This window comes from Opisthorchis viverrini (assembly GCF_000715545.1).
Source record: "Opisthorchis viverrini unplaced genomic scaffold opera_v5_33, whole genome shotgun sequence".
Lineage (NCBI taxonomy): Eukaryota > Metazoa > Platyhelminthes > Trematoda > Opisthorchiida > Opisthorchiidae > Opisthorchis > Opisthorchis viverrini.
In genome coordinates, this window is record NW_008751689.1 from 2,245,315 (window position 1) to 2,269,864 (window position 24,550).

Here is a 24,550-nt window from a genome sequence, read left to right on the forward strand (position 1 = left end):
AACTACGTAAGTCTGTCCTATAATGACTAACGGAACCACACTCATCACTGTTCCTACCGATGTGAGAAGCATACAGCGTTATCGATTGCAGACCTTTGCAACTGTGAGTAACCTACACTTACGATCACATTTCGTAATATTTTTCTGACGATTTTGCCGACAATTAGCCAAAAGCGTTTGCGCGATTTACATACTGATTGTGAAACACACCAGACATCTCACCGATTATGTAACCAGGGATAGTATTCTTATCAAGATAACAGGAACACTTTCCCCGGATAGCTAGTGTAAAATTGCGCCAAGTGGGTGTGTATATGCATCAAACGAAATTTTTCTTTAGCGCTGGAAGGAAATGGATCATTCACCAACCCTATTGGATGTCTTAAATCATCAGACAATGGATACTTAGCATACATTAAATTACCAGACCTACTGAGAGACCTACAGCGTTTTAACTCCCCTAGGGGAACGTAAACGTTGGTACCGGCGTAACGGCGGATACTACTGATGAGGTATGCGAACAGTAACTGCGCCTCGCGTCTAATTGAAGATGAGGTTTATTACGGAACTTGTGGGGTTAGTCATTGGATATCCACGAAAGTTCAAGAAGACGCGTGAGGATGTTGTCTTTAAAAATGAGGTGCATATCAGATGTTTACTTCCCTGTCCAATAGTTTGTACCAGCTTATTTGGTCTTCACTAATAAAAGACTTCGCAGCGAAGGACTTTCCTCCTTACTCAAGTGGGTAGACCTGCATTGGGTCAGTTGTGGAACCACTTTGGTAACGCTCGAGTCGGGTGATTTCTTTCTGAGTGACTATGTGTGACTGTGTTCGGAAACGTTGCTGGTATGTGGTATCTATTCGTGCTGCCGCTGACGGACAAAATATCACTCCGAACAATTCAGAGAATAACTGGTTTTCATGTGAAGGGCACACCCACATCGACCAAACTACGAAATCCCTGTTCCCTTCGACTATATCGGACACCACCCACAAAATTCTCAATAAATCTTGCCCACACAACGCCTTTACTTCAAACGATGAAGTAAAAAAAATAGATTTTGCTATTTAGACAACATATCACAAATTCGAAATAAAAAACCGTTGCATTTCCAAATTCATAGTTAGGACTACGATTAACCGAAAATACTGTTCAGTGTTAAACAAAAGAAATACGGTCGTTCTGAAGCGGACAATTGATTTCTGTTTGGGAAACACATGGCTGATTTTGGTTGAACAATTTGCCATCAAGATAGACATTGGTAAGTGTCTTTCTCTTATCACTTATTTCGATGAATTTGGTTAAAGTTAGCAGGCAGAATGAGTGTAGACGAAGAACCTAGTTTGCAATAAGTAAAGATTCATAACAATCGAGGCTCTTCTGGTTAAAATTCTGTGTACTGGAATTTTAAACATGAGCGAATGATATCCAAATGGCGACCGTAGCGGCGTCACATGTCAAATCGTCTGTATGTGCCGGAAGTGGCTGATGACTTGTTTTCGTACGGGTTTACTGTATAGCTTTTTCTTCGATATGGATAAACGCAGCTTGGACTGGTCAGAATATAAGTTCAAAAATGATTGTGTACTGAAATGAAGTCTTACCTGAACCGGAACGATAACGCTCTGGATGCTGTTCGTCGAGAGATGGAACAAAAAAGCAGATGCATAGATAGAAATATGACGTTAAAATGAGAAGGAAATTAGTCAATAATTAAATTTTTCTCTGTAAAACAGGTTGTCTCATATCTAGGTATACCAGACATCGTATCTGTGAAGCGGCCTGTCAAGGAATAATGCTAGTGATTTTGCCTGATCATGGGGTAATCGTTATTGAAGAAGAATCTCATCCGTCGGTCATGAAAACAAGTAGCACGTCATTCAGTTCCACGTTTAAATCAAGCGAGGTAGAAGCAAACACATTTCTAGTGTGAGCAGTCCGTTGCATATTCGGTGCTGCTCCCTAAACAAATTATTTGTGCCTGTAGGAAGACAGAAAGCTGAATCACTGGTTGCGGTTGGTGCGCACACAATGATACAAATCCACCTCGTACAACATGGTTTTATTACTCTTAAAGTAGTTTATCAGTTAGAACTACTACATATGCAAGCTAGGGTGTAGGTTTTAAAAAAGCCAAAACAGATGGCTTTGAAAGGTGGGGAACGGCTAAATTCTGTTCTGTGTGTCCTATGTAATCACAGCTAATATTCATCCTGAATATCGTTCCGTAATATCAACTTACTTCGAACTGTTGACTCATAGCTGAGTTCGTTTTGCGCTGCCTCCATTGCTTGCCAGCTGGACTGATAGTATCTGAGCAGCTCACGATGCGGACCTGTAGCATCGGAGAGAATACTGGCAGTAAACTGTGGGTGCAAAAGCGAGACAACTATTTGGGCCGCGAGCAGCGCTTCTTCATGATTTGGGACACTGTTTGGTCGTTGGATGATATTCGGTCCCCACACTGTGGCCAAAGCATCCGTAGACATCCGATTCAGATGTTCATGATCCCGTATATGTGCCAAAAGGTGGATTAGCAGTGTAAGGAGAGTCTGATTGACCTTTGGAAGCTTTTTGATTAATCTTTTGGAAGAAAATCAATAACAGAGGGATTTGTTAGGGTCAATCGGGTGTTAGAATGACAAAGACTGGTGAGAAATTGCGAGTTTCAAGACTTGACCCAAACTATTTGCACAACCACTCACCGCCCAAGCAGAGTACAAGTAGATAGATATGATGTTCATGTGAGAAATATCTTTGGAATGAAACACTAAATGGGTGGAGTTTATTTCTGGAATTTCCTTCAACGCCAGTTTGACATTCTTGATTAATAATCAGCCCTGAACACACTTCGGTATGACTGGATATCACTAGTTAATTATGCAGTCCTCTGTAAAATTTATTTCCCTTGTTCCACTAGGAAGTAATCCACTAAACAGGTCGAACATAAATAACCGAACTATCGGTAACGTGACGTCTAGTTGGGTCGCCACATTTTCATCGCTGATTGTTCCAAACTCGTAACCATTGCCTGCAAGCTGGAAGGGTAAATAGGTAGGGTTGCCCGACGTTTGAACGTCGGGGATTTCTCAGCAGTAATACGCAGTTCTGGCTGGTCCATACCGATTAGTTTGTTCCATCATTAAGCTTTCACAGTACAGTACTGGCAATTATTTTAAAATTTTGAAATAACAGATCAGTGCACAACATTTTTTCAGGTTGCGCGGTGACCATCGATTTTTTGGCGCTTGAAAGAATTACTCAATGTACTCTGCCGTAGAAACAAGTTTAAAAGTAGTGGAGATCGAAATTTCGGCTCCATCCCACTCGGAGAGTGAATCATTACGAACAAATCGATCACCTCACCCGGTCGATGAATCGAAAAATGGTTTACCTCTAGCTTAGTTGTTCTGTACCTAACCAGATCTAACACATTTTTCAGGTTGTGCGGTGACCATCGATTTTTTGGCGCTTGAAAGAATTACTCAATGTACTCTGCCGTAGAAACAAGTTTAAAAGTAGTGGAGATCGAAATTTCGGCTCCATCCCACTCGGAGAGTGAATCATTACGAACAAATCGATCACCTCACCCGGTCGATGAATCGAAAAATGGTTTACCTCTAGCTTAGTTGTTCTGTACCTAACCAGATCTTTGCATGACTATACTGCTCCACTCATTGCCACAATCTCTCATCAGACCCATTGCCAAATCTCAGGGAGGGGTAAGGGCGATTTCGCAACTCTGGTGCGCATACGCACAAATACAGTGGAGAAACAGGGAGCATGTCATTTCAAATAAAGAAAGAGCTTGCGAATGAGTGATCACAACAGAGTTTACTCTCCCAGTCCATTGCTTAGAATTTCATCCTACCGGAAGGAAATTAAGCTCAAAGGACAAAAACCTTAAAAACGATTGTTGCCGGAATGGGTGGTGCTTCATGCTGTCACAAGGATGAAGGACGGATGGCAAAACATCTCACATATATGAATGTTCAACTGGACGAATGAAAATTTGGCCACAAGTTCATGTCAAGTGACGTCACATATGCAGTTTTGGCGTCTTTTCATACATCTTCAGTGCACACTGATATTCACTAGGTTCCCTGAACTCTGGAGACAAGATAGGTGGGAATACGTGAATCGAGGAGGGCCCTCGTGCTACACCAGCTATAACAGCATGCTATGGAGCTGCGAATGCATCATCAGTACTATGGTCAAGTAAAAGCATTACCATTGCATGAAAATATTTTTATTACAACCGTTTATGGGGAGTTATCTCATCGAATGTCGATCGCGTTTTCAAGTTTCTTGGCGTTCTTTCTAACTACTATCATTTAATTTTGAAGAGCATGGAACAGAGATGAAAAGTAAATGCAGGCGATGAATGTGGAAGGGTTGCAGGAGAATTCTGGCTAAAAAGAGGGATGCTTCTCGTTCGAAGTCAGGACACAAACAGTTCCAATCAGACAAAATGAATCCCAACGTATGTAAGAATGTTTGGTATGGAAACGCGTGTAAAGACCAACAACCGAGGAAAGGACGAACAATACTGAATGTTCTTCAAGGCGCAGTAAGCGCTAGCATGGCCAAGACTCGCATATAAAGCACAAAGTGTCCTTCACACTAGGTCTGGTGAGATTCAATGGCAAGAATCATAGATATATATACAAGGTAGCCCTAAGTTCAAGGTAAGTTCTTTGTTAATAAGTAAACTATTAACACAACACGTTAAAACCCATTTCAAACTTAATGTCAGCAACTCTAGATGAGTTTTCACCGCAAATTATTCCGGTAATCTCCGGGATTTCCGCATCACCGGTTTTACCGAATCCGACGAAAATTTTGGGTCAGTTGGAGTGTCACTGAGCCTGTCGACACAGAGAACAAATACAAACATATTAGATTTGGATTACTATGCGTTTATCTCCATCGCGGGAATTTTGACCGACCAGTAGGTCCGCAACTCTACCCTCTTCGCTTATCCGCGACTGATCGCAAAATCAACCCCAGCAAACCTATCCATTATTAGAGGTGGTAACCTATAGACTCTTTAGGCCTGCCGTGAGAAGCAAACTTGAATAAAACAGTCCATTAACCGAGCACTTCCCGAAACCTAACACTATCTGAGCTTCAGCTGCTTCACGGGCGGAAATTATGTGCACAATAGGATTGGTACAGCCTGTGCACAGTGTTGGACAGATTTGTGTAATCCGAAAGTACAGCACACAGGCCGTCTCATGATTCAGTTGGCACGATATTCGAGATATCGCAGTATATTTTCATAAAGGAAACTACTCACAAGGTTGCTGGGAGAATACATAGACGAGAGATTCAGTTGAGTCTCTTGTGAAAACCAAATTGATTTGCAAATGAGTGTATTTCTTGAAAACGTTGCAATTTGCGTTCAGGTAGATCATAAGGTTAATGGAAACCCGGGGACTGCGCCTACCTGATGAGCCCCAAGAAGGGCGAAACCGGTCGTGGGCTGTCGAAGAGTTTTCAGCAACATTGTGAGTAGTTTCCTTTATGAAAAAGATCTGTGTCATCCTTAATCCAGTATTTCCGTCAATCGGCGTTTTCCGCTTCTGGCTTTTATCTCGTTAACCCCTTGAGATATGCTTGTTTACATACAGCTTACACCGTTCTTACCAACAAATGTATTCAAACGATCGATCACCATTTTTTCATTATCTATTCTTCTTAGAGGACGATCTTCAAAAATGTGACAGGTTTCACCTTTGGCCGATATAAGGTGTGGTTTCCAAACTATGGAGCCTTTTTTGTTACATCTGTACCACAAACACCAAAACATATAATTTGTGTGAGTCCACCTTCCAAACATCCTTCAACCGCATAATGATCTGGTATGCATGCTCACTATACGAACAAGCTTCAATGATGGTTTCTATTTTCTACCATGCTGAATCACAAATGGCAGTGGTGAGAAGATAGTAAACCTTCGAACAGAGGTCACAGTCAAAACAAGAGCGTTTTCCTTCAGCTTGGAGTTGCTGCATGACTTCTCCATTAAAGATGCGTCCGTCAGGTTTTTTTTTATTAGAAAACGCTTCTCCGTTAACAGTGATAGGACCTGGGTATTCTGGCAATTTACACCTGGTTTCGGAGGCACGAAAGGCCGAGAAGAGCGAGTTATCTAAACCTATACTGACGAATTCTTTACTCAAAAACACTAGATTTTGCATTGACTCCGAGGCTTCAATCACTCATTCGTGCTGCTGTCCCGTACAACACAATCGGCTCAAAACACATACGTATCATTATGCTTGCACGATCAACCCGATCAGGCTGGACAGAGTTCATGAATGTCGTGATTCGCTTGGGGAGACCAGACGGATTCCGGAGCATATGAAGAGCTGAAACCGGGTTCGTAAAAGTATTTCGTCCAAAATCATCAAAGTGCTGATGAAACATGCAACAACATATTATGCTGCTCGCCATCCAGAATCTTGGAACAGAACACCAACATTTACTTTTATCTTTAGTATCCCTAAATTTACCCTACCAAGACCAATGGTCTGGCACCACATCAGTATGTGTACAGAGAACGAAAATATTTCGAGCCCGGCTGTCTTCCACATGGATTTTTCCATGGCAACCAGAAAGTAAGCAAATCGCACATGCATACGCTGTTCGTCAAAGAAATCACTTGATCTGCTCGGCAGAACTGTTGTCGTTTGCTAAACTTTGCAAAACACGAATAGTTCTTAAACTTAGATTGTCGTGAACGAAATCCACATGAACATATACGCCTTCTACAGGCCTCATTCGAGCAGAACTGCGGGTTCAAGTTCAACATGAATACTGATTCACAATCATTTCAATCATCTCTCCAGTTTTCATTTTCGGACCACATGTGAATCTGTTATCGAACAGGAAGCTGGTCTTAGCACCAACTGAATCTTTTCATTTATCATTTTGTTACATACTGCTACGTGGAATTAAGTAGTACACATTTAAAGCAAAATGGATGCTAGACCACGCCCTCATGAGAGTCACGTGCTTTTCATTTTTCCTATGCGGTTGAAGAACGGATAAGCTTCAAGCAACAACAGCGAAAATGGAACACGTGCATGCATCTGCAGGCGTCGTTTAGATCACAACATTTTAGATTTACTGAATGCGCTGGACACTGATAAACTAGTTTGGCTGTACTCAGTGGTATATGATTATTTCAACATTACCGGGATGCCCTTCTACAGTTCAGCGTTCAGTCAATTAGTCTCGGAGCTCCATTGAAACTCACACAATATGAGAATGAAATAACAGTATAAGACGTATAAACTGTGTGAACTGTGGGGATGAACTTTGGAATGCAAAGTCAAAACTAAAGTTGGGAACTCGCAATACCCAATTCTGGACAAACGAATAGTCGAAACAAGGCTCTATCCGTCCGGGAATGGTTATTATCTTGGTTTAACCGGTTCAATCTAACAAGTTTATTTCGGCTTGTGGCGATTTATGTTCACCAGTGAGATTGGTTCACTGCACTTTCTAGGCCTGAAAGGATGATTCCACAACCGGACAACGACATCATCCAAGAAGAAGTGGTACCGCTCAACACAACTGCTCTTTGGTTGTGCTCTCCATCAATGTTAAAATAAAGAGCGCAAAGAAACCCCACGACATCAATGCAAACAGTCAAACTCTGGTTTCTAATCCTACTTACGCTTCCATTTGAGGAATTCGTTCGTCAACAGACGGAGTGCGCACGACTTGAACCCATTCGTTCCAGTTCTCATCGCCCAACAAATGTCCTGGAATCTCGTTGAAAAATCTCTGTACAGAAACAAATTGAAGCCGGATGTGCGACAAGTAGGTAGAAATAAGGTTTCATGGTTGTCTTTATTTCGAGCACCATTACTACTGTAACAGTTCATTGCACTCCATAATCAAACTTAGCCAACGAAGAGCAAAATTAATGCCGAAGTTGAAAAACCGCAGCTGTTATTCTGAAATCCAAAGTACTAATGAAAAAGATCAACAATGTACACCCTAAACTTGCAGACCTCGAGTTTCTATGCAAAACCCCAAGCCAACATCCTAGCTCACCACTCCGATTATTTTATGGAATTTTGTTGTTTTTCATTGACTCCCAAATGCAAACAAAAGATAAACATCATTGAAAAAGCTCGTCGTAAGTTGTGCTAAAAGATATGAATGTCCATTCTTAGTCAGTAGGTATGTTTGGGGGCATTGGAAGTAAACTATTAAATCATCAACAAAACTGGTTGGTTTTCCGGAATGGCACGGCGAAGACCCGAAGTTATCAACAACTCTAATGGCAGCCCCAACATGCCACTTCAGTATGAACAAATTATCGTTAAAGTAAACATCATTTTTGGACAACGTTTCATAGGATCAACTGACCCAGTTGGGATGAATACTCTTAGCGCTCTGATGGTCTTAGGGTTCACAAAATCAATCTTTGCGCACAATGGACTAGACTTTGCCTAGGTTTACGCAATCTGTGATAATAATCCCTTTAGGTTGATAAACGGCCCATTGTACTAAAGTTGATATAGTTGAACAGCTGCTACAGAGTGGTAATTAAAATCACCATTACTAGTCTATTGGGAGAGGAGCTTGTGGTGCTTGCTAACTGTGGTTCTCACCTTGTCACGATCGATGTATACAAACTAGACAGAGAGTAATTTTATCTTTGCTTTGCTAGTTTATGTTTTTATATATTCACTTTCACCTATTCCTGTCATCTTTTATACTGCAGAGTTACAGTTTGCTTATACTGCATACTTTTGTGCGCCCGCACTAAAGGACGGCTTGCTGTCTTAGGGAGCACAGGTTTCTTTCGTGGTTTCTTTCACACACTGGTGGCTAGCCGGGATAGCAATGATGATGATTACACTGATGGTAGGGTTGTTGTGCCTAACCTCAATGATCAGAAACAAATCAGCTGTTTTTGACGAGTTTCCGAAACCCCAATTGACAGAACTGCAAAGCTGAAGGCAACCTATAGTTCGGACTTAGAATAGAGACCACGTTCATCCGTTTAAGGAAAAACAAGGCGTTTGTTCTATAGTGCTTGCTCTTCCCAAATACCAAGGTAATGGCAGTTATAAGTGACAAGAACGTAATGCGATTAGTCTGCTCACTCATAAGGCTTGGAAAGCACAGTATATATATATATATATATATATATATATATATACAGGAAAATCCTTCTGCATAAGGTGTTAACACTTGAAGCTTCTCGCCGAGTATAATGCATATTTGTTCGTGATTTGCGTTGTTTGTGCCTAGTGGAAGGACAATGTGCCTGCTTACTAAGGTCCAACTCCCTTTCTGCTGTTGCTGTCAGGATGAGGGAACCTGAATCTACAGGCGTTGTGATGGAAGTACAAACGGACCGATCAAAAAACAAAGAAGAATGCTCACTAAAAATGGATGCAGTGTATTCATGGAACACTGAACCACAAAGAAAAAACCAAGTAATCTTTTCCAAAGGGTAGTTCTCATTGGCAACACTTCATTCTCACAGGAAACCGTCATACGTAACATTAATGAAGAAAAATAAACGAATGTTTCAGTCAACAAACCCACCTTTAGTACTCCAGCTGCGACCAGGGGCGGACAGTTTGTTGCATCGATCGGCTCGACGTTTGCATCCACTTTCAGCTGCATTGACTGAACCTGGCTGAGAGCTGTTGATCTACGAAATATGCCTTCGACCTCAGTGCCGGCGTGATAGATGATAACAAACAAGTTCTGTGAAGGCAAAACATTAATATGGCCAGTATACGACTGCTCACATGATATGTTTAAACCGAAAATCATTTGCTTTTGAATCACATTGAAGAAGTAAAACTGGCCTGATGAAATCGGTTTTTCAAAGCCGAGCCAAGCGCTCTTCCTTAACGCACTTTGGTTTATACTTGATCACAGTCTATCTCATCGTGCACAAAATCTTTAACCTATATAGGCAGTAGCTGACTCTTATAGGTTTGTGGATCATTATACTACAGACGATAGAGTTAGTGCTACAGGAGTGCTCGTTTGAGTTATGGACCGTATCGTTTTCTGTTAGAAACATCAGAGACTCAGGCATTCACACAATCTGTGCTCTTTCTTTCACGCTTGGATACGGTTTCATTGAACCCCCAAAGACTAGTTCTCGAGCTCGCCACTCACAATAGGAATCCTAGAACAATTTCGATGGCTATTTTCATGTTGTAGAGCCTGTCTACTTAAGCAAACGGTAAAATAAACATAAAATCCCCCTCTTCCGTAAGTAGGATACACAGAAGTGAAACTTAGTCTAGGCAGTACGCATAGTTACGTAAATATGACGCGTAATGTGATGTAGTGGAATTTTCTTCGTAAGTAGTGCTAGATTCTGAGCCAAAACGAGGAGTAAGGTGCTTCGACAAACCGTGAAACTGAAAAACGAGTAACGTATCTGATGATTCGCAGCCAACTGACAAAACGAAGTGTGAATTACGTTTTGCCACTAACCAGTAGTGAGCTTCCATACAGTCTTATTTAAATGACTTTGTCCCCTCTTAAGAAGTCCTCTAAGTCAAGCTGATGCCATCTGCAACGTTATTCCCACTGGGTCTTTAAAAAGCAACAGGTTTGACGTTAGTGAGTATAGTATTATGAGCAAGTGCCAACTCAAGCTGGTACAAAGGACATGATGGGCACATATAATCTGATAAAAAACGACGCCCACAAGATATGGGATTGCGTGAGAAGATACCCTATTACTACGTAGGGACAGCATATAAGACGTGCCTAGACAAAAACGAGCGGCCTAAAGACGGCTCATAAGGAGCCAGGACGTGCTTTGTTGGATTCGAGCTTTCAGAAGCCGAAGTCGGAGCGGTATCCATTGAACTATCCTGGGGTTGTCCCGGGGACAATCACAAAGTCTCTCATACCAGACTGGTCAATAGTTAGAGTTCTGACAAACACAGTCTACTGGTCCTCCAGGTTAGGGGTCAGAGAATGTGGGGACTTGTTCCCGCTAAACATCGCTACCTAAACCACTACATTGTGGTTAGCCTTCTGAACCAAAGGCATAAGTTGAAGACGCTTACCGTCCTAGGTGTGGGTGCCCTGACAGTATCCCAGCCCACGTAAAACCATGATGTCTACGTCCAACAATAAACTCATGCCACATTCACCGTTGCCTGGTGCCATCAACCGGGTTACCTTACAGCAGCTGACTTTTCCCTTCTGTCTCTTTCACATACTTTATCTTCCATCTCTCCCCGCCCCAGTAATAACCCTCTCCTTGTAGACCCATCACCCATCACTTATATAACATAACAGGATCATGTAAAGTTACTTGAGAAGGCGTCTTAAATAGACTTAGTACCCAGATCCGATAACCCAGTACCTTGGATTCTACTTTCAAAATGCTATATCGTATTTACCAAGTTCATCAACGTCGAACCCTTGCCTTCGAACGAACGTATTCCCAGCAGGTAGCACAATGACTGCAAATAGCTTCTCCACTTGCATTGTTTTGGGTAGCCTCAACTTCGTTGAGAGCGGTTGATAATAACGATATAAATATGATAAGATTCGCTTCTTTTTAATCCTACAGAGTGCTGTGCCGTTGGAGATCTTTCAAGTTCCTGTGATACAGAAGAACTTCCTCAATAGATGTACGCTTCGTTTCAATAATAGTTGAAAACGATGCGACGCATGCTGTTTGGAATCGCCAACAGGGAAAACAGTTGGCGAAAATTTTGGGAAACTTGAAAAGTCTTCTGGGATGTCCGCTACCTGTACTGTTCAATAATAGAGCAAAGACCACCATAATTTTAGTGCATTCAATGAAAATCTAGACTAAAAGGATTTGGTAAGTTGATAATCTTCGACAACCTCTTGAATAAAGAAAACCACTGACGCTAAGGAGAGCTTGCTATAGTCTCCGAGGTCTGTTAGTAAGAATTTTTGGCGAAATAGTTCAGCTTCTTTAAAATGAGCCTCATCCCTAAAACGAGGTCTGGTAACTTTTTCCAATGCGGTGCTCTTTACCTGGTGGCCACTACAATGGTGCCGTGATTGGTTAGAAAACCAGTTGACTGAGTTTCAGTAATGCCTTTGTAGAAATAGCATTTTTCCCCCAGCCTAGTTCAGTCCTTCGCCGAACCACAGTTTGCATGATATCTAGTTAGATTGAGCCTTAAAAGTACTCACCACCAGCGACTGAGGAAGTTTAGCATCCGGCCAGAGTTTGTCCGGTACCCGACCAAATATCTCATACTGATCCGAAGACAAATTCAGACTGCCAGTACTTCGTGCACCACGAAGTGGTGAGGCCAGACCTTTGTTAAAGTCATCGTTCAGTGCCAAAGATGATTTGGTTTTCTCTCGTAGTTCTCCCTTTTGTTTGCGGGGCTTGAAAGAGCCAATGCTGCTGGGATGTTTTTTCAAATCTGACGACTTAGCCATACTCCGAGGACGTAACCGTCTTCCTGCAAGACAGTGAAATGAAGAAATCAAAGAGCGGAAGAAAGAAGCGCAAAACTACACATAAAAGATATGCCCTTCCAAAATTGGACTGATTTTTAACGGCTCGTACTTTTCAGCAAGCACTGGTCATGTCAGCAACATGGTACAGCCAAGTCTTAAACGTCTAGGACAAAGTGAAAAAGGGAATATCGTACTTTTACGAGCGTATAATCGATGAGTCCCCAGCTACGATCGAATACTGTTTGTCAACGATACAACTTTAAGGCGATTCAAACAGTTTGACAGGTGGACTAGTCTACGTTCAGATGAGTCCTTCAAACAATTCAGAATTTTTCAGCATGACCTCAGTAGTATTAGAATGCACCTCTATTTAATTGCCAGCGACTGGTGACAGCCCCAAACAAGGTTGATTCAGTGTCGCCGAAACGTTTGTACCCAGTGTGAAAGGATCGAGTAGTTTAGGCAACTAGATGGTCTCAAGCGTTATTATAATGGATCTCAACAGAAGAGAGGGGAGCCATTTTTCCAGCGGGAAGTTCTGTGACTGAGGAAAGGGGAATGGATCTACCAAATCTACAGATTTGGACCATCAGTAATATTGAGCAAAATGTATGCTCATCAAAACTAACTTGGTATTAACGGTAGACCCTGTTGGGTTCCACCAAGGAAAGGACTAGTCTTGGTTTTTTTAGTTGTCCCGTAGTCTTCTTACTGAAAACAGCTGTCTGCGGAAGTCATCCATGTTGGTGGGGCAAGACTTTACTTGGCATTGGACTTGACACTAATATTGTTCAAAGGCGAAATACCGTCGTTTTGAGGAAGGTACCAGAGTACCAGGAAAGTAGTCTCTGTGTGTGTGATATCTATGTTCCCACAATGCTCTTTCCAAGGTTGCTCATATTACAATTCAAGGAGTTCAAACAGGCTTCTGGTTCTGAACACTTATGTGGAGATAAAACATCTATTGGAATAAAAGGCTAAAACAGTTACCATTCCCAGCCAGGTCAAACCTTTAAACAATTTACGTCCATCTGCACAAACTGAAATAAGAAAATAGGAAGAATGTGCATTTAGATGACTGTAGTTGGAACAATCTTCCGCCTGTCCTGGCTCCGGATGGTCCACATCAGAGAAAGTGAATCACTGGACTCGGCGTTTGCTCCTATTAGAGTTCAAAAGCCATCCACATCATTGGTTACACGGAGATCTGAACACCGAAAACCTGGCATGCAGAACGACCACAAGTGCACACTGGATGCTCAAACAAGCAGCTCGATTGATGTGAATTGTTTTGCCGAACGATCTGGTCATGTTCAATGAAAGACAAACCTGTCAGGATTTCCCACTCCGGTAGCTCAACGGATGAGGGACAAATCCCGGTATGACAGAAAATATGCATTGATGATGACTTCTAATGAGAGCAAAACTCTAATCCAGTGCTTCCACGCTTTGGTGTGAGCTAACCAAAACACTTGCGTTATGACAGGTGACAAATCACAGTCTACGGTTAAAATGGGAAGGGCTGACAAAACAGTAACTGATGGAGTGCGGGCGTGCAGCATGATTCGTGTGGCCCAGGCCGGATTGAAATGAAGCTAGACTGTATTGCCTGACAAGTAGCTTATTCAGCTGGTTGCGCGGTGCCGATCAATCTTGCCACTCTTTCGTTTATTCATTTGGCTGATGTTTTCAACTTTTGGTGTCCCGGAGACCAAAGATTGTGCTCTTTATGTCGGGAGAAAGTATACTAACCTTGTTTTTCTGTCGAATTTTTATCCCACTGTATTTTCACGCAGTAATTACGTTAAGCTACAATAGGGAACCTTATGTGGAGTCACGGAGGAAACTTTGTTCTGAAGGTCTCAATTGTAAGCGCGTGATTTTTTTCGGTTGTAGCCTTACGCTCATTGTTTGGTTCAGACAACAGGGAAGCAAAAAAATCTGCCTCAAGATTTTTTAAGATTACTCAGGCACCAGGGCTCCTGAGCCGAAGTCAGACCAGTAAAGCTCTTGGGTAAAATGTGTCCTTGTAGATACGAATAGCATTATTGAATTATTGGTGCAACAGCTACTAGATATATCACTGTCTTCTCCAACATCCAAGTGGCAGTTCCCTATGCAAATCTGCAGCTCTCGTAACTGAGGTGAGACGCACATACCATGTATGGTAGTTTCGACGATTGCTGTTACATATGCTGACAATATGGATCACCCTAAGCTTTGAAGGTCAAACTATTGTACATGTGCGCAAGAAACGACCCATTTAAAGCGTAGTGGGCTACTTTCCACCATACTTAGGCCTAAATTTATGGACCCCATGCATGCCTTCCCTGATCATGTATATTTTTCACCATAGTTACCTTATTAATAGCTAATAGAATAATTGCTTTCACGCAACTACTTCCGACGAACTTCCTCGAATCGAAATAGAACGCAATGAGAATGCTAGTTTTCCAAGCTTTCATTGATTACAAACAATTTACTAACCCCAAATTGTGGGCCTGAAATCCGAAAAAATGTCAAAGGTGCTGTCGTGTTCAAACTGTATAACGGTTTCGTGACGAGAAAATGACCACCACTTTATTGTCACTAGCTAAAATATTCACGAGCAGGTGAATGGGACAGTTAACTGGCCTAGGAAGCTTTCCACCGTTATTCCCGTTCTATCATTTGAACACCACTTGGCTGGAGTTCATCCTGAACTGCTGCCTCATCCACTTGTATGCAGCAGGTGAACAATTTTCACTTGGTTCGTTTTGTCTATATATGTCACAAATACGTACAGTTGGTGTTTAGTTGTGTTGGGTTCACCTGAAATAAGTTTGGCCAATCTGTACGACGTGCTACTTGCACGTCAGTTGACCATTTAGGAAGATCTCATAGGAGCGAGTATTTGCTTGCTTTTCCTATTTTCTTGCCAAAAGAACGCTCTGCAGAATTACTGATATGTGTAGACGTCTAGCTTAGGTTCACCGTTTCCGTTGGGAATACCTTCCAAACTGACAAGCTAGAAAGCGTCAAGTTGTTAGGGTGCTAGCTAGTGGAAGGAAGGGCAACTCACTGTCATTGAAATTTGATGAGTTCGGTTTCGCCCTTCTTGGGGCTCATCGGGTAGGCGCGGTCCCCGAGTTTCCGTCAACCTTGTGTTCTACTTGAAACCGAATTGCATGAAAATAGCCGTCAAAACCAAGTTCAGCAGCTTCATTTATAGGCCGTAGGCCTTGTCACTACAAGCTCTGTTCGCATTCATGTCTCACGGGTTCTGCATCCGGGTGAGCTCACAAGTACATCTAAGTCGGCCACTCCAGTATGATCGTGGAATGGAACAAAAGTTATCTCTTTATAGAATATGATATGTTGCTTTACCAGAATTTGCCAAAATATCAAAACGGTTGGTCTACCATCAAGCATAACCGACAATAAAGCGTTTCAGTACTAATCCCTTAACCCACCAAAAAGTAAAAATATCCCAAGAACAAAGACATTACTAACAGCTTGAGGTTGGAACATTCTTATTATTCAGTTAAGAACAAGAAAACACCATTTCAGTAAATCGTCATTTTTTTCTGCGTTCTGATATTCATCGGCTGTTTAAGGGTGCTTATTGCCATCTTGTAGAGAGACTGTGTATACATACGCAAACGCACTATTCTGTGTTTGGCTACATAATCCCTTGAGTGAGATCAAAACTTTTTAAATGTGACAGGTTAACTGACCTTTCTTTTGGATGCCTTCCTTGACGCGCAAAATGAATTCAGCATTCACCTGGTCACGAGATAACAGTGGATCCTCGGTGGGTAATTTTGAAACAAACAAATCCCAGTCGGACGTGCCAACGTACTGAGTGACTGCATCGGTCACAAGTTTGGTGAGAAAGTCAAGCGGTTCCGTATGAAATACAGAAGTTGTCGGTGAGGAAGACAAGGAATCGGACCGATCCGCAGACATTCGACTAATCATGTTGTATGTGAGAACTACGGCTATGAGGAAAGGGTTTTCTGGTCCTGCAGTATTTGAATATGAATGAATAAAATAGTAAAATACCGAATTCAGACAATGAAATCAGAAAACGTCACAGATAACGTGCAGAATGAGCATAGAACCCGTGTGTACAAATACCGAAGTCCCGGCCTTCTGACCCCTTTATTACATATCATGGCGTCACAATGTCAGGCATGGTGATACATTTATTGCACATCGGTTGATAAAGCTTTGACGCTGGTACCACGACATGTTGAAGCTTCAGCTATCAACTGGGTCTTCCGCAGAATGTCATAGGGATCAGTGATAGCGTAATTTATCCCGCCGTAAGTTCACACGGAGATAACAGACTGCTAAGCAACATGGAGCAAAAGCGAAGTAGCCTCACGAATGTGCGAAAGTCTTTTGATTTGTACACGCCGCATGAGAGAACTCGAACAAACGTCATATGAGCAGACCAGGAGGGTACAAGGACCACAGGCATCCCCGAAAGTTGGACTTTTCACAACACTATGCAAATCCCCAACCTACAATTGGTCGTATAGAAGGATTGCAAGTACAACCTCAAAATTTGCTCATCTATGCCCCAGACAGATGGATTTGCATGCGTTAGGTTGAAAAAACCGCACCATTCCAATAGAACCCGTATCACCGAAGCTGGTGATGTGTGTGGATGTGTACATGGACACACAGGGATGAGTACGAAAAGGATGTGAACTACCTTGCAGTTATGACAGGTTCTCAAGCCACGATCTGTAATCTCCCAAAACAGTGGATTTTTCACCGTGACTCAATGCCGAATATGTTCCTTTTAACATGCAGTAGACGATTGAGGAATGCAAGTGTGACTGATTTGTACTCAAAAACATCACCAAGAACAAAAAGGACGTAATCACTGTGGCAGTCGTGGGGAGCTATTAAGTACAAACTGTCATGGAAAGGACGTGGCAGTCGTGGGGAGCTATTAAGTACACGTGAAACTGTCATTGGTCAGGTTCATTAGGATACTGACAATTATAAGAAAGTAATTAGATGCGGTGATTTACCAGAAGAAGATTAAACTGATAGGTTATGCAGAATACGTTTGGAAGTGGATTATGGAACGGTTATAAAATGTTAATTGAACTAAGATGCTAATCCGAACCAGACGCGTGAACAAGTCTTTTGAACCTATTTATCGCAATATCATCTCAGACCGTATGCGACAAGTTTTAAGCCCTTGAATATTGGGAGGAATCAGTCCTATCTTGTCTACTCCTCATACGGATAAATTGCTTCATCCAGAGCAATCTAGAGCAATAATTCTCTCCTCGAAAAGTGATGAATCGAGAATTTCCTCAAGGCTTCTCACCTTGGGAAAATGTTTCATCATATCCTTTATTCTAGTAAATTTGATGTAAACTCGTCTATTGTATATCTAAAATCATGTGTGACAAACAAACAGAAAGTGATCAATGCACACGGATTCATTTACAGAATGTCGGCACCCGCGTTCAGTGGCGTGGGTATGTCAAAAGAGATTACAATACCCACCGAGTAGAGTGATTTCTTTCTGCTCACCCTGATCATCAATAAAGCGGACCAGTAACTGTACATCCGAGGATTTCTGTATGGAAGTTTAAAATAGACGCGCCAGTAAGTTTCCATAAGCAAACGTGCATTATATTTAAGAAATAGACATCAGAAAACCAAGATAACATAAGCATGGTTCGATATTGTGGTACATGCTTCGAAATTCCTGATGAGTTGAAGTGATATTATACAATGCGAATTCGTTTTTTGAATCTTTGAGTCTAGGTACACGCAGCTTGAAGGGACAGGCAGATTTGGAGTTGAACCGGAAACGCTAACCTCTCGCCTACCGAATGGGCACCGTATCGAATGAGCTATCGAGGACGCTTGTCCCAAGTCATGCCTATGTGCTTGAACTTCTCCAATTGATTTGCCTCAATTCTTCCAGTCGTTACAAAAGTAGCCGAGAAATCAATATGCTGATCCAAATTGCAACATAATCTTGGATTATATCAAAGCGAATGTCCATTTGGTTTCACCAGACGTGTGGAAACACTTCGTCTTTATGACACGGTATTTCTACAGTCTTTCACCTGGTTTCACCAGACGTGTGGAAACACCTCGTCTTTATGACACGGTATTTCTACAGTCGGTAGACGTGTGTGGAGGTTTAACCATTAAGGGTACAGCATGCTTATCACGGACGAATATACGCGTATTACAGGGCAGCTATCCACAGGGAGGATGAGTAAGGAAGTAAGTGCCTTCAGGGCGTACACGGCGGTACATGTACTGCTTCCAAACTGATAAATCCACTTTGCTAACGATTGCCTCGTGTACTGAAACCTTGTTTCAACATTTCAGCCTCTCACTAACATCCTACTGGACTGTTAAGTCACTTTATACGCGGGTTCAGTTGAATCCCGTATCACGGAACGATCCACTTGTTTGAAGTGTAGCTTCCTGAAAGTTGTTTGTCTTCTGCATTCCAGTGAACCGACGAGTCTGACTGATACGTCACAAAAGAATATAATACATCACGAGTAGCTTGATGTATGTAAATAACAATGAGGAAAACGTCTGGCAGCTAAGCCATGGTCACTGGTTTACATGTGAACTTATTTCGATATTAGTTGCGATATCGTCTTCAGCTGCGCACAATCAGATTGTCAGCTTGTCTTCTAAAATCGTAACAGCCTGGAACATTAGGGACTCAGGTGGCTAAATTCTAGTGATCTATGTGTTTAGATAGACACTCACTAGTACGGATAAAATCTAGTGTCAGATAGATTATGCGCTCTTGTGTGCAGAACGGCTATAGTTCAGCCACCCTGGGACAAGCAGCACCGGAACTGTTGTCTTGAAACCCGATTTTGTGTAGCGTGTGAAGATATACTAACTGAATCAATAAAATTCCATCGACACTGGGAGCCGTACGTTGGACCAAGTTGTTTTTATTGTTCCGTTAAAAGTTCGCTTCGGGGTGGTAGGGGACGGACTAGCCGATCTTAAGAAAGAAAGTGCTTAAACTTTTAAAAACACGTAACGGGGAGACGAGCAACGAGCCTGCGGTAAGCAGTCAGCCTTGAGTAATTTCGTCTGTATGCTTCTTCAATCAATACAAGCGATTTATAACTTGCTCGCTCACCAAGATGACGAGGTGAAAAATTTAAAAAGATTCTGCTTTTGTAAAAGAGCACAGGTTGCGACTTTGTTTGTCTGTTTGCTAGCAGCAAAATCCCCACCACTGCTAAGTTGAATACACCAGAACAGGCAACTCTCAGGAGCAGCTGCCTGGGTTTCCCACGGGGTCAATAGATCATAGACTGCCGGCATCTGGGTGAGGGATCAAATTCCATAGTACCACCATGACAACGAGCTTAGAATTATCAGATGAGTGAGTGTATTAAGATTCAGAAAGACCATAAACCTGTGACGATTGTCTTCATAGGATCTGGTAGAACAGGGTAGTCGTGATGTAAAACGCAACCTATCCCAACTGACAAATCATGAGACAATAAAATCTTGGAAAAATATACTGGGTAGCTGGTAGGCGCACTGCATGAATAATGCTAACAAAAGCACGATCAACTTCTGAAAGTTATCTAGTCGATCTGTTTGGCAACCATCGATTTTAATGACCGGTACATCTACTGAAAATTTAAACTGGACGTCGTTTTCGGCTTGACATCCTCCGTCACTGGGATATAACCATAATAAGCCCGCGAATGAAAGATGACACATAACAGACCGGTGTGTTCATAATAACGGTTGTATGGTGCTCAAACTCACGTCAAGGTTCATTGACTGCAACGCTCTGATTATGAGGTCTTCGACATTTGTGTGAATATCTACTTTAAGATATTTGTAAACGACCTGTAAATTGAAAAACAGAGGACTTTCATGGATCTTGTTCAGACGTATAGCCGAGTACATGAAAAGTGCAAATGTTCTCAGTTTACCATATAGGATATAATTACTGGGCACAGCACTGAACAATATTTCAGCCCTCTGCGTCAAATCTTATTGGGTACGGATCACTGGTCAGAAGTCATCCGTTTTGAGCCGAGCCACAGGCTTCCGTCAGAATTCGGAACTCCCAGTACACTTCCTGTCCTGTAACAGCAGGCAATATGTGAATACTTCACTAGAATCTATCGGTCGCAGAGTTAACAAATAATATGAGAGACGGAAAATGCAAAGAGGATCGAGGAGGATGCGCCCTTAACCCTGATGAAGATGGCGGTTGTTTTTCAACATTTTCTATGCACAGAATGCTAGCTGTCTTTATTGATAGCCAGCATCCTGTAGGCGAGAGACCTCTGGGTTGCTTCGCGTATCAAAGTCGGAGGGGAAATAATTTGTTCATACTTGCTACTTCCTGCCACGACATAGTTTCACATAGCTGAAGGTGGAAGTCTTGTCACAAGCTGTTGAGTACATGGATTTTACCGACGGAATTAGCTACAGCAACACAGCAGGACGGATGCCGAGTTAACTGCGCGTGAACCGATAGATCGCGTATGAAGGAGGTAGACTGAGTACAGCAACAGCTCGCTTGAAATACAGTCTCATTCGCGCTTGGACAGAATCTGTTCGACCGGGTGGTATTAATTCAAGGCCGATAGATTTTTCTTTTCTACGGAGTAGTCAATTTTGAACGGCGAATACAATGGACAGCTCGGTTATCTGAATATGGGGCTTGTTTCAAGCGACTGCCTAGGCATACACCGATAAACCTTAGAGTGAAGCCATATACCACATACAAATTAAACACCGAACAGAATCCTGGAGCTGTATTGGCTCAAACCCTGTTTAGCTGAACAATTGAGAATGTATAAAAGCTGGGCAAGTGCACGGTTCTTAATCCACGATGCTTAGTTCGCACCGTCGATCAGATAATGCTTCATTAGCTGCAAATGGTTTAGGGAATCATACAATCTGCATTCACATTACTTTTCTTGGAACGCTCCTCCTTCAATCTTAGTGAATTACTACGGTTAGTCTGAAAGAGAGAAAGACTATGGGAATACAAATTCTACAAATCCGGCGACCACGCACAACTTGCTAAAAATTATCCGGCAGGTTTCAGGTGTCTGTGACGCTGTGTCATGTGACGGTGTCATGACTGAAAAGTCATGACAATTGGATCAATCGATCGACACAACCTGGACAGTTAATGGATAGCCTTTCGAGGTGATCGACAAGTAAATCATATTGCTTAAGTGTGAACACACTCGTCTGTTCGGGCGTGGTGATTCAGATGTATCCAGTGTGTGCTGGTGGAATAGCGGTAACACCGTTGTTCCGTAGATCGTGTGTCGGGGGTTCAAATCTCGATATGACCAGGTATACGCATTGCTCACGAGCTATAATAGAGACGAAACTCAAGTATCCTCGTCTCCTAATGAAAAACGACCGGGGTAGTTGAACCAGGACAGGAGGAGGGCTGCTCAAACCAGAGTCATGTGATACCAAGCCAGAGGATATCCCGTTGGGATCAGGACCAGATTCATTAGCACGGAGCAAGCGCATACACAACTTAAACAAACGCCCACATTGTTTGCTAATCTTCAAACTATGGGGAGTCACACTTGATCCCATATTATAGGCTATTGAGAGCTACTTTACGTTAACTCGGACTATAACCCGTTTGATGGGATCTTCCAGCTGCGTATCCAGCAGGACGGGAACAATCGACAATGTTGGTAATTCTGATCTTGATAGCTGCAGCTGACATTCCCTATGAAAAATGGGAATCAACCCTTCAGTTCAGTTTTTGGTATTCCTTGATTGATGTCGATGGTGTGTAGAGGCAGAATTGTGAGCACACATGTGATGTCCAAAACTTGTAAGGTGTTGGTCCTGAGCATTCAACTGCGCTGTTGATGGTCAGCTCGAAACTATATGGGTCATCAGCCGTTGGCACCCTGGTTTTAGTAGTTATACAAACCATTTGTTATTACGTTTTATGGAGAGCTTCTATTTGATATGATGGTCGAATAGGAGCGTTTAAACTGTGTAGAATTGCGGCAGCTGTGTTTTCCTGGATGTCAAGGCGCTGGTAATAGTTTTTCTAACAAATTCATCTCCCAGTGAGTTCTGCAGCTCTCAATATACCTTTACCGCATTATTTTACTACTTTTACTGCATTATTTCTCACGATCACATCTCACCCGTTTTGCTTAACCACCTAGAATCTCATCATCAAGGTTCGTCAGGGTTCATCAAGATGAAACCTGACCCCTTGTCACACTGCAGTATGACAAACTGGTCGTTCACATTCGATTCTTATAGTGCTCGCACGCAGTTTCCTATCAAGAGACTTTTGTTTACGGAAACTACATATCTACTGTTGTTCTAAGTCAGCCATCTTCATTTCCAACCACAAAGGGTGGGTTTTAGACCCAATAGCTTGTGGAAAAATACTCGGAGTGCGTCCATGATTCGATGCCTTTCATTTTTTGACGGAATGCAGTATTTCAAGCACAGAAAAAATACCTTAGCCACATTAGGGCTGGGCTTAACGAACGACAGGTTTGCACTGTGGATACCGGGGATAAATGAACTGAGCTGTTCCAACGACTTCAACCAGATCCTATTGACATCAGCAACCTTTCAACGTCCTGATGATCAAGACTCTTATTCTGTTTTGCCGTCCCATTGTTCCATCATGGTTCCATCGCCCTAGAATATACACCTAAAGAGACAAAAAGCTGCGTTCTGAGACAGCTGATTTCTCTGTGCTCTCTTCAAACCTTGAAGGATTTGAGCAAAACTGGTTGTGCATGTTGATCGGAAAAGAGATTAGTTCGAATCTGCTCCATCGTGTGAACGCGTTTTGCATGATGTGTGAGTATGTGGTAGTTTCTTCCCAGAAACCATTTTGGGTGAATAACAAGTAAACCATTATGCTTTGGTTGCAAGAACTTTTGTTACCTCCCACCATACGATTATGAGTTTCATATAGTGCTTCTGCCAAAAGACGTACAATCACGAAAGCTAACAAACTTCTGGGAAATACCCTCAATTCAGAGGAAGATGCTCTGAGAAATACGTGTGCAGCAGTTCTTTGTAAACCCAGGGTTGAGAGCATCCACATGCTAGGTGGGAATCTACCTCAAAAATCGTTCCTTTGATTCCATGTGAATAGGCTATCGAACAAAATGATGAAGAGCAAATCACTCAAGCGTCTCAACTGTCAAATTTTGGAAGGTGATGAGGAAATCACCCCATGAAACAGAAAAGCAACAAACTGAATAAATACACAAGGCTTTCAGTGTACGCTTTTGCCTGATTAGCTGAGATTTTCGTTAGTGCAAAACGCCTTAGTTCCACATTCGCTACTGTCCAACCGTTATCGTTGTTAAACATACGTGCCCATCAAAATCCCACCAAACCTGGAAGCCATCTATAATTCTCGGCTCGTAAAAACTGACTATCCGGGAAACAAAGTTGTCTACCCCCTCTTTTTTGGGCCACGTAAGGTGTTTGAACCAGACTCCTACTAATTTATGTATATGTGTAATTTCCATGGGCTGTATGAATACGGTTACTATAAATTACACCACCGAACTCATAGTTTAAGGCGCGTCCCCAAAGTGATTCAGTTGCAGTTATAGTATCATCGGCCTTCAAACCAACGACTTTCAAACGGGCACTTTGGCTTGACAGCCCAAATCGCGACTCGAGCATGAGGTAGCATATGCAACCCGTTATCAGGCTGTTATCATCTTGTAAGTACTTCTTTTGTGAAGTATTTTATCTCTCATGATCCAAAGAAGCTTGAGACCGAGCAATTTTGCTCCCGTCTCGGAATCATATTCTCTCAAGAGGCAGTCATTTTGGGGAGATTAATTTGTTTGTCACAGACGTTTTCCAAAGTAACACGTTCCGAGGAGTGATTGGGTCCATAATCACAAGATCCGCTGTTAATAATACTACCTAATAATAAATGGAATTCAGTTTTGTTCATAAGATGGTCATAGTTGCAACGAAAAACAGCCGAGATTGCACAACCGTGAAGCAATAATTAAGTGCACCATTTACACACAGCGCCGTTAGATAGGGGAGCATTGCTGACGTGCCTCAG

General features: G+C 42.3%; 1 protein-coding gene across 1 annotated transcript in view; it reads right to left on the bottom strand.

The window, feature by feature from the left end:
- Positions 1 to 1,064: 1,064 nt before the first annotated feature.
- T265_02644 (hypothetical protein) overlaps positions 1,065 to 24,550 on the bottom strand; it is a gene marked incomplete at both ends in the record, with an annotated part of 80,433 nt that continues 56,947 nt past the window's right edge. Inside the window, 9 exons of the mRNA XM_009166942.1 lie at positions 1,065 to 1,556; positions 1,608 to 1,635; positions 2,246 to 2,586; positions 7,691 to 7,800; positions 9,583 to 9,747; positions 12,190 to 12,467; positions 16,182 to 16,469; positions 17,980 to 18,052; positions 20,251 to 20,334. Coding sequence (XP_009165206.1) covers positions 1,454 to 1,556; positions 1,608 to 1,635; positions 2,246 to 2,586; positions 7,691 to 7,800; positions 9,583 to 9,747; positions 12,190 to 12,467; positions 16,182 to 16,469; positions 17,980 to 18,052; positions 20,251 to 20,334 — 1,470 coding nt within the window. The remainder of the gene's footprint in view (positions 1,557 to 1,607; positions 1,636 to 2,245; positions 2,587 to 7,690; positions 7,801 to 9,582; positions 9,748 to 12,189; positions 12,468 to 16,181; positions 16,470 to 17,979; positions 18,053 to 20,250; positions 20,335 to 24,550) is intronic.